This window comes from Impatiens glandulifera, chromosome 7, assembly GCF_907164915.1.
Source record: "Impatiens glandulifera chromosome 7, dImpGla2.1, whole genome shotgun sequence".
NCBI classification, from domain to species: Eukaryota; Viridiplantae; Streptophyta; class Magnoliopsida; order Ericales; family Balsaminaceae; genus Impatiens; species Impatiens glandulifera.
Window position 1 is genome coordinate 28,708,505 of NC_061868.1, and position 11,334 is coordinate 28,719,838.

Sequence of the window (11,334 nt, forward strand, 5' to 3'; positions counted from 1 at the left end):
AGAAAGCATCCAATACAAATGAATGATATAAATATCAAATCACTTACCAAATACTATAAATATCATTGAAATTGAAAAGGTAGGTGACAATAATAAATAATTCATTGGTGAAAAGAGAATTGAGAAATTGATTGAATACTTAAATAATAATAATTAACAAAAAGAATAAAGAAATAAGTTGTTTGACAATGTTTTTTTTTATTTAATAAGTAGAACATAAATCTACTTTTATTTTTTTTTATTTTTTTTTTATTTGAAAGGATTAGTGAGAATTATTTTTTAAAAAAAAGTGAAGAGATAGAGATAATATTTATCTTTTTATAAAAAGATAAAAAAGGTAATAATAAAAAAATAGTTAAGTTATTTAAATCAAATTGACATTATTATGGCTTTTGGACAAATTTATCAAACTCGGTATCTCCTCCAATTTTGATACTCTCCCCACTCATCATCTTTCCTTTCCTCTCTCCTTCTGGGGACCCTGCTGGATTTGTTGCTAATCTTGAGTTAAGGTGTAAGCCCGGTTCATAATTCTCAATTCTTCCCAGGCCTGATGGCCTCTTCTCTTTATTTTCCGGCAACTTCAGCAACCTCCGGAAGTAGTCATCGGAAAAATACTGCTTCTTTTTCACTCTCCGGTCGATGGATGGTAACCCAATTGAAGAATCGAAAATATAATGTTCGGTGTGCTTTGGATACTAAAGTTTCGGACATGAGTGTAAATGGTTGTTCTTCAATTCTCTTGTAATGTGATTTGGGTATTTAATTTTGGAGTTTTATTTGATGGGTTGTTTGTGTTCCTAGGAGAAATTCCATAACTTTCCTTTAGAAATTGAATTATTCGTAATACATAACTCATCATTATTTTTCTAGCTTTCACTGGATTTATAGGAGAAGGTTTGGTTATGTGGTTCTCATGTTCTGTTTAGCAGTAAATAGTTTTCTAATATGGTTTTTGATTACTTAGAACTGATAGAAGGTTTTAGCTAAACATTATAATCAGCAGATGTTTGGTTCCCTTTTCTCTAGTGGCTGAATTGGTTGATCCTAAAAAACTATGCTTTCCCGGTTTAAAATCAATTTATTTGATGTTCACTAAAATCATTTTTTTATCAGCTCCAAAAGGGTTGTTTCCTCCAGAACCAGAACACTATCGAGGACCAAAGCTGAAGGTGGCCATTATAGGAGCTGGACTTGCTGGTATGTCCACTGCAGTGGAGCTTTTGGATCAAGGTCACGAGGTATACATGCTTACCGCTTTGGTTCCCATGATGCATTCCTTGTGTTAATTTGTTGGATTTTTAGGGTGTATGTATATATATATGTATATGCATATCATTTCTCTGCCAATTAGCCTAATTCAAATGGAAGAACATTTTTAGCTTACATGTATATGATTTTTCAGGTAGACATATATGAATCAAGACAATTCATTGGTGGGAAAGTTGGGTCCTTTGTGGATAAGCGAGGAAACCACATTGAAATGGGATTGCATGTTTTCTTTGGTTGTTATAATAATTTGTTCCGATTGATGAAAAAGGTAAAGATCAATAATGTATCACAGAGATCAACTTTATAAGTATTATTTCAGTTGTACTTTTATCACTATAAACAGTTACAATGTTCTATGGATTGACGATGTAGGTTGGTGCAGACAAGAACTTGCTTGTGAAGGATCATACTCACACTTTTATCAACAAAGGGAGTGAAATTGGTGGTATGAAAGATAATATTAGCTCACTCACACTTTCATGTCTTCTGTCAAAAAGATCATTTATAGATTGAAGACTTATATTTCAGTAAAGATCCTAATTGCATGGTCTGATTATTGCTATAGAACTCGACTTCCGTTTTCCAATTGGAGCACCACTGCATGGGATTCAAGCATTCTTGACTACAAAGCAGCTGAAGGTAATATTTTTGTGTAGAATATTCAAGTAATCAAATATATTGCAATCTGATATGAAAATCAAGTGATTTTCTTTGATTGCATAAATCACCCCCTCATTCCTTAAATTAACAAGGGAGGTGTGTGTACAACTGTAAAGAAATCAACCAACACAAATTCCATATTTGATATACTTTCTCTTGTCGTTCTTGGTAACATCGAATTGTTATGAACAAAAGAATAAAAATGAGATAACAAACTCTTAGTTCATTGTCTTTTTTCTTTCTTTCTGCTTTACATATACTTATTCATACTGCAGCCCTATGATAAAGCAAGAAATGCTTTAGCTCTTGCCTTGAGTCCAGTTGTTCGAGCTCTTGTTGATCCAGATGGAGCAATGAAGGACATACGAGATCTAGATAGTGTGAGAGTTTAATTAGAATGCTTGTTTTCTACTAGCATCATCATCCTTTATAATTTTAATCACCCATTTCCCAATTCTGTACTTGCAATGCAGATTAGCTTCTCTGACTGGTTTATGTCAAAAGGAGGTACACGTGCCAGTATCCAGAGGATGTGGGATCCAGTTGCCTATGCTCTTGGGTTTATTGACTGCGATAATATGAGCGCTCGTTGCATGCTTACTATATTTGCATTGTTTGCCACCAAAACCGAGGCTTCTCTATTACGCATGCTCAAAGGCTCTCCTGATGTCTATTTAAGTGGTCCTATCAGGAAGTATATTATTGACAAAGGAGGAAGGTATGTGTGTAGATCTTTATGTGAATCAGAGGATGTTACTAAGTGATTTGTGGCTGTGCAAGATACAGTAGTCTCAGCCAAGAAGAAGAGAAAAAATAAGTTGACTTCTAAGTTCTAACCGTGAAATCATATTTGAATTTGCAGGTTCCATCTTAGGTGGGGATGCAGAGAAATCCTGTATGATAAATTTCATGATGGAGAAACATATGTGACAGGACTAGCCATGTCTAAAGTATATCACGACTCACCCTTCTTTTGTGAGAAATAAATGCTCATTGTCTCTGCTGAATTTACTCTTAATTTTCTACAGGCAACACAAAAGAAAATTGTGAAGGCTGATGTTTATATTGCAGGTTTCTAGCTAGTTCATCTTTAGCGTGACTTTCTTTTCTTAGTTGTATGCACTTACAATGAAAAAAAATGTTCTGATTTATGACAGCATGTGATGTTCCTGGAATAAAGAGATTAGTTCCACCCAGTTGGAGGGAGTGGGAATTGTTTGATAACATTTACAAACTAGATGGAGTTCCTGTTGTCACGGTACAGCTGAGATATAATGGGTGGGTTACTGAGTTACAGGACTTAGAACGATCAAGGTGATCCTCTCATATACCAAGTTTTTATTTAAAGTAGTTGATTTATCATATGCAGATAGCTGAACTGAAATACAAGGACTAGTTTTAATGACTTTAACTCATATATTCTTTTCCCATATGTTGTAATATATAGGCAACTGAGGCAAGCTGCAGGACTAGACAATCTTCTTTATACACCAGATGCAGATTTCTCTTGTTTTGCGGACCTAGCACTGACGTCGCCTGAGGACTACTATATCGAAGGACAAGGATCTTTACTCCAGTGAGGATAATTCTAATTATTTACTTTTACTTTTCAATAAAAATATTTTTTTCTCATGATTACTTTTGTTTTCTAAGTGTGTATTATCTATACATAGTTATTTATCTGTTTTTTGCTGTCATTAAGTTTATTTTGTTTTGATATTGTGACCTCATATTTTTATGTAACTCGTCTATTCCTCCTGTTCTTGCAATTTCTAGATGTGTGCTCACGCCTGGTGACCCCTACATGCCTTTACTAAATGATGAGATCGTAAAGAGGGTTACGAAACAGGTAATCATCTTCTGAGGGGAATTTGTTATAGATTTACATGTATACAGATTTATGTTCACAAATGGCTATTCTTTGGTTTTGAATGAAGACATTTCAATAAATTATTAACAAACAAACAAAATTGGAGAAACCATCATAAATTCAAATTTGCTCCAACTTGAAAGGAGAGTCTTAATGTTTTGGATTATAGTAGAATTGTAGAATCAAGGAAGTGAAAATAAGGATAGAAGGAAGTCAAAGACTATATGTTTTCTTTTCATTTTACATTATCTTATTTAGCTCTATCTATATTATTCGTAGTTGTTTTAACTGTCAGTAATGAAGATCATAGATCTCTCTTTACATATATTGTCTCCATTACAAGCAGTCAAAGGCTGTAGAAGAAAGTTCACTGGGTAAAATACCAATTTTTTCAATTATTATATTTCTCTTCTTCGAGTAAGAAGTTTCTATGGAGGAAATGTTTCAAGTACAATATGTATGACAATTGTCTGTTGAGTAATGCTGGTTAAATATGCATAAAGATTCATTTTGGTTCTTCTTACAAAAGTATATTCGTTTTCTGACGATATATATGTTGATCTTTAGTTTGTCATGTGTGCATCCATTGTACATTTAAATCAAATAATCTATTGTGTGTCAGGTTCTGCTTTTATTCCCTTCCTCCCAAGGTTTGGAAGTTACCTGGTCATCTGTTGTAAAGATTGGACAGTCTCTATATCGTGAGGCACCTGGTAAAGACCCATTTAGACCTGATCAAAAGACACCTGTGCAGAACTTCTTCCTTGCTGGATCGTACACTAAGCAGGTAGAAATTGTGTTTTCAGTAGGTCTGTAAGACATTTTGAGTTGCAATGCTATCTTAAAATGAAATCAACAGACATTGTTAGGGTTTTTTTTATCACATGTACCCACCCTTGTAGTAACTCATTCATGTTCACCAAAAGATATAAGATGTTGAATCTCTCTAAATTAGTTTAATTTGATTCTGACAGGATTACATAGACAGTATGGAAGGTGCAACTTTGTCAGGAAGACAGGCTTCTGCATACATATGTGATTCAGGGGAGGGATTACTAGCCCTTAGGAAGAAGCTTGCAATAGATGAAGCCAAACAACAAAACGGAACTACTAATGTGGCTGACGAGTTGACTCTCGTCTAACAACATACAAATTTATGTGTGTTCATCGGAATTGATCTGAGATCAGATGTAGAAGACGGATGGCATAGAGAGTATTCTATTAGTTGTCACCTCTTTTAGTTACTCTGTTGAAGTCTCCTTTCTAGTATTTGGTTTCATAAACATAAACAGAACTCCATTGTTCTGCATGACAGACAATAATGTGGAAATTGGATTCTTCAAATAAGCACTCATTTTACAAAGGTATTTTACTATTATCATTAGGAGTGTTTTTATTTAATTTTTGTTAAATCATTAGTTTTTTTTTTTTTTTTTTTTTTTTTTTTTTTTTTTTTATAATAGGCTGATTTAGTAGATGTTCAAATTTTATTACCTTTGTTTTTTTATTACTCACATTAAAATCGTTACAATCATAAAAATAACCTTATGACTGTAAGTAGAGGCTTGAGATTCCGATCTTTGGTTTCGTTTTGCGGAGGGTTATAGTTAACCAAGGTCGGTTGGATGATCAAGTGGATCAAATTCGAGACAAAAGGTCATTATTGACTTTTATTTATATTTTGTTGTTCTCATCCATTTAGGACATTATTGTGCCTATGATCGTAGGCGAAATAATCATCATGTTAGAGTAATCATTTCAACTTTTGAATCATCGAATTTGGTTGAGTATTGATCGAATTCCACTTTTGAAAAATCAAAAGTTTTGACCGAAGTTAATCATGTTCGTCGTGAGGAAGAAGACAAGCTTGAGTTGAAACATCGTTGTTTCGAGCCAAAATGTGAACGCGCGTCTGGGCAGAGCGTTTCGTCTTCCTCTGTTGGCATTTGGGTGTTCCGTCTGCGTTCGGGCTAACAATGTTGAAACGCGCGTTAGTTGATCCAGTGTTGCACGAAAGTGCTTAACTTTTGTTGTAGCGAGCGACACGATCTTCTGTGGTCTATTGGATCCTATGCGCTCATCCGATGGTCGAATGGTCCGCTACATTCGATTCTTTTATTTTCGACTGATCCTTTTCCAGCATTTAAGCTTCAATGGTTAGAAATTGATTTTTCTTCATTTCTTTTGCCTTTATTTTTAATCTACAAACTATTTAAATAGACATAAATATTTATTTTTATAAATTTTTAGGGTTTTATTAATTTGGGTAGGTACAGCGACCTAAGTCACACTATAAAAAAAACAATTATCATGTAAAAGTTATAAAAAGAAAGTTAGAGTGAGAAAACTATATTCGGGACGGAATGCTCCTGAACATGGCATATTTTAAACAGAATGCTCCTGAACATGACCTTATTCTGGATAGGATGATCCTGAACATGGTTATGTTCAAGACAGAATACTCTCGAACATGGTCATGTTCTGGACAGAATGCTCCCGAACATGGTCTTATTCTGGATAAAATGCTCCCGAACATAGCTATGTTCAGGACAGAATACTCCCGAACATGGCCATATTTTAGACAAAATGCTCCCAAACATGATCATGTTTTAGACAAAATGCTTCCGAACATTACTTTATCTCTCTAAGTTTTCTCTCTAACTTTTTACCTATATAATTTATCTCTTTAACTTATTTCATGATAATTTTATTTTTATTATTAAATGTGACTTATTTTTTCCACAGTCAGTCGTGTGGGGTCTTTGTCCTCAACGTCACTCTCTCTATTATTATTCTTTAATTAATTTTGGATAAAATGAATACAACATTTATCTCAAATTATTTATTTTGACATTATCTTATCTCAAATTATTTATTTTGACATTATCTTAATTTTAATTTAATTGAAATTAATTACCACAATAATTATTTGTTTTGAATTGGATCTTAATTTTGATTATTTTAAATTTATTTATTCTAAATAATTATTTAATATTCATAAACAATAATATTAATAATTATTTTTATTTAATAATAATAATATAATATTTTATATAAAAAAATATACAATTACTATAATTAATAATTTTAAATTAATAATTTTAAATAATAATATTTATTTTATTTTTTATTGTTATTTGAAAATTATTAACATAGTAATCGTATATTTTTTATACAAAATATTATGTTATTTTTTTTTAAATGGTCAATGCAATTTTATTATAAAATGGATAGTTGTTTAAGCATAACAACAAAATCATAACATTTGTGAAAAACACACACAAATAATACAAAAATTACTTGCAGAGATCTTCTAAAAGGGCAATGAACTCTCCGACTGAATTTGTCGCTTCCCACTTCGGACCTCATATAATGTTAATTAAGATGATAGCAGTGTGAAGAATTCACATTGGTCGTTTGAGATGGTTGAAAGTTCTACGATTTCTCTCTAAGTAAAATATTATGTTATTATTGTTAAATAAAAATAATAATTAATATTATTATGTATAAAAATAATATTATAATTATTATTATTGAGAGATTGACTAGACTCTCATGAGAGGTAATGTATGCTTAACATGAATAGAGAGGTTTGAAAAACATTTGGATTTGAGTTAGAAAGGCCAATCTTTATTTTTTTTGGATTTATTTTTAAATATATTTTTTAGCACACCAAACTCAAATTCTGAATGGTTAGAAGAGATGCACATAAGAGTTTGATTATCTGTACATAAGACTTTTGGTCACAGAAGATCCGGTCTAATGTTTAAGTGCATTTTGATGTATAAACTTTTTCAACACAATTATTAATTACCTCATTCACTATTATCTTTCACATTACCGATTACTATTTTAAAATTAAAATGACAAATCTAAATATATTTCTAAAAATTAAATAAATAAAACAAAATAATCTAATTTTCTTTAAAAGCCAAAATTTTGTGAAATATAAACCGTTTTTAAAAGATGTAGCGCGATAACCTCTTCTCGAGTGTTATCAAATATGAAACTTGAAAAAAATCTCTGAAATTATATGTATATATTGTAAAATATTTTCTTGATTTTTAAAATCAAGTGATAACTCTAAAAATGAAAAAATTAATCATTTAAAATTTAATATTTAAAATTAATTTTTTATCAATCTAATTCCTCGTCTATTTTATTAGATTCGAGAAGAGAATAAATATAAGAAGATTATAAATGGTTATTAATTAGTTATGATAAAAAAAATTATCCACACACCTACAAATTAAGATGAATCTTAATACGAAAAAAAAGAGACAATTATCGAATTTGATTATTTTTCATATTTTCAGTAAAGAGTTATTAGATTTGATTTTTCTTTAGACTTTTTTACATTATAATATAATAATTTGTATGAATTTCTTTTTGTTTTAATTATATATATATATATATATATATATAATTAATTATCATTTGATATAACTTTTTCTAACATTACTTATAAACCATTGAATAAGAATGATTTTAATTACCGTTCAAAATATTCGGTAAAGATTTTCCGACATTGTTTAGTTGGTTCATACGATAAAAAAAATGTGCAATTATTTATTATAAAGCTCAAAATTATTCACCTTCTACTCTTTTAAATTTTATTTTAAAATTTTTCGAACCTAACAAAGACATAAAAAAATAAATGGTCAGGTAGAAATTATATTAAAACATGTGAAGATGTAATTTGTGTCATGATAATTAATATTTAATGTTGAATAATGTATTTTATTTTGATGTAATATGTTTTATTGTAATATTTATTTAATTATAATATTTAAATTAGTTTATGTTTTATTTTAATAATTTAATTTAGTATATTTTATTTTTAATATTATGTTGGGTTAAATTAATTAAGAAAGAAATAATTAATTAACGTAAAAGAATATGCACAATATAATTTTGATGATATGGTTTGAATAAAACTAAGTTATGTTATTTGTCGTTGTGCAAATATAGAAGGTTGTCTATTCGGACGTCGTCTAACTCCCTTAGACGTGATCTAAAGGGAAACGCAATTAGACGCGGTCTAACTCCTTTAGACGTGGTCTAAAGGGAAATAGTTAAACGCAGTCTAACTCCTTTTTTTTTTAATTTTAAGGATGCAACCGTTCCATTTCATAGATCCACATTTTTGAAAAGGTTACAAAAAAAAAGACCCTTTTGTTATTGACGTATAAAATTAATGATACAGTAAAAAAAATTACCTAATCATTAATTAAGCAATAACCCTTGATTAGAATAATCAGTTCAGAATAAAATCTCATCAAATGAGCAGGTAAAATGTTGACAAAAACAAAAGTAGCTTTTCCAATTGGGGATGAATTAAAAGGATTTCACATTTTAGAAACAAGAAAACAATACTCAAGCAAGCAGCCAACAACAAATAGAATTTGTAGTTACCTCTATATGTCCAGGCATAATAAATAGGTTTCCCAGCTAAAATACAACCATCAGCACTCCACAAGTCTGTCTATGCCTACACCATCCATAATCAATGGCTCCAAGAAGCTAGCAACTCTGAAGCTCGATACCACAATGTAACTAGCCGACTTGTCATGGGGTTGTTGTGGTTGGGGTCTACAATAAAAGCCAACCCAAAATCGGGAGAATACCATCATCAATAATAATAAGTAAATTTGATCCTTTAATGTCTGGATGAAGCACGCGACGGCAGTGACAATGCTCAAGTCCAGATAGACAATAGCTGCTTCAGGTAACATTTCACCTGTTGTGACATGAAATAGTCAGTCAATCATGTTAGTCAATAAGGAAAACCAAATTTTGCATTGTATATATATTATATAATATAATACAAGTGAAGATAATAATAACTTGAAAATTTAAAACAGCGAACCTGCTGATGTCTGGGCTCGCAGCAAGACCAGCTAGCCAAATCATGCTCCATATATATATTCGAATACCAAGTATAAACTAGAAGAGGACATTCTCGATCGACTCGTAATAACTAAATCATAAACCCTAAACCCTAAACCCTCAACTTTATTACATTGGATGATCCAGTTGTCCGTAAAATGAGAATCTCCCTACATATACATGAATTCTGACGTTTCAGGTTCAAAATTAGGTCTTGAATCTTCTCTTGATCTTCTCTTCTCTTCTCTCCTCTCCTCTCCTCTCCCTCTCCTCTCCCGCTCCTCTCCTCTCCTCTACCTCTCCTCTCCTCTCCTCTGCCTCTCCTCTCCTCGCCGCATCCTCTCCTCCTCCTCTCCTCCTCTCCCCTCCTCTCCTCTCCCGTCCGTCCTCTCCCCTCCTCTCCTCTCCCGTCCGTCCTCTCCCCTCCTCTCCTCTCCCCTCCTCTCCCCTCCTCTCCCTCCTCTTCCTAGTGATCTCCATCATACGTCTCCTCAGTCCTCATGGAAAACATTATATTTAAATTATATAGTAAATAATATAATAACAGAATAGGGGAAATAAAACGTGTACGCGTGGCATGGTGATTAAGCAAGCGACAAGCGCAAGTGGGAAAATAATAATTAATTGGGCTGCGATGGGCTAATTATTAGGTTATTGGGTTGTTTAGTTGATTAGGTTAATTTAAGTTTAAATACAAATAAATAAATGGTAATAAGAAAAAAGATATAGTTCCTCTACTCTACTCTACTCTACTCTACTCTCTACGTATAGGAAGGAAGGAATGAAGGATCGATCGATCGGAAATGGTGAAAGCTTGTTCGTCTACTACGTTGAATAACATTAAGAAAAAAACTTCGGAATTATCTACGCTGTGTAGCGTTGATGATTTTGCATTGTATATATATATTGTATAATATAATACAAGTGAAGATAATAATAACTTGAAAATTTAAAACAGTGAACCTGCTGATGTCTGGGCTGGCAGCAAGACCAGCTAGCCAAATCATGCTCCATATATATATTCGAATACCAAGTATAAACTAGAAGAGGACATTCTTGATCGACTCGTAATAACTAAACCCTCCAACTTTATTACATTTGGATGATCTAGTGTCCGTAAATGATAATCTCCCTACACATACATGAATCTGACGCTTTCAGGTTCAAAATTAGGTCTTGATATTCTCTTCTCTTCTCTTCTCTTCTCTTCTCTTCTCTTCTCTTCTCTTCTCTTCTCTTCTCTTCTCTTCTCTTCTCTTCTCTTCTCTTCTCTTCTCTTCTCTTCTCTTCTCTTCTCTCCTCTCCTCTCCTCTCCTCTCCTCTCCTCTCCTCTCCTCTCCTCTCCTCTACTCTCCTCTACTCTCCTCTACTCTCATCTACTCTCCTCTCCTCTCCTCTCCTCTCCTCTCCTCTCCTCTCCTCTCCTCTCCTCTCCTCTCCTCTCCTCTCCTCTCCTCTCTTCTCTTCTCATGTGATCTCCATCATACTTCTCCTCTCCTCATGGAAAAAATTATTTAATTATATAGTAAATAATATAATAACAGAATAGGGGAAATAAAACGTGTACGCATGGCGTGGTGATTAAGCAAGCGACAAGCGCAAGTGGGAAAATAATAATTAATTGGGCTGGGCTGGGCTAATTA

At 32.3% G+C, this 11,334-nt stretch overlaps 1 protein-coding gene across 1 annotated transcript; it reads left to right on the forward strand.

The window, feature by feature from the left end:
* Positions 1-422: 422 nt before the first annotated feature.
* LOC124944746 (zeta-carotene desaturase, chloroplastic/chromoplastic) lies at positions 423-5,183 on the forward strand. The gene is made up of 14 exons (XM_047485085.1): positions 423-725; positions 1,117-1,241; positions 1,406-1,540; positions 1,645-1,717; positions 1,838-1,911; positions 2,208-2,312; positions 2,406-2,650; positions 2,795-2,882; positions 2,961-3,003; positions 3,090-3,246; positions 3,380-3,508; positions 3,709-3,781; positions 4,425-4,589; positions 4,777-5,183. The coding sequence occupies exons 1-14, from the start codon at positions 554-556 to the stop codon at positions 4,942-4,944; spliced, it is 1,752 nt and encodes a 583-aa protein (XP_047341041.1). The 5' UTR covers positions 423-553; the 3' UTR covers positions 4,945-5,183.
* The last annotated feature ends 6,151 nt before the right edge of the window (positions 5,184-11,334 follow it).

Excerpts from the sequence above, each read along its gene's own strand:
- LOC124944746 (XM_047485085.1), top strand. The coding sequence starts at position 554 with ATGGCCTCTTCTCTTTATTTTCCGGCAACTTCAGCAACCTCCGGAAGT. Across the intron at positions 2,883-2,960 it reads CAGGACTAGCCATGTCTAAA|GCAACACAAAAGAAAATTGT; the intron begins GTATATCACGAC and ends AATTTTCTACAG. Across the intron at positions 3,782-4,424 it reads TAAAGAGGGTTACGAAACAG|GTTCTGCTTTTATTCCCTTC; the intron begins GTAATCATCTTC and ends ATTGTGTGTCAG.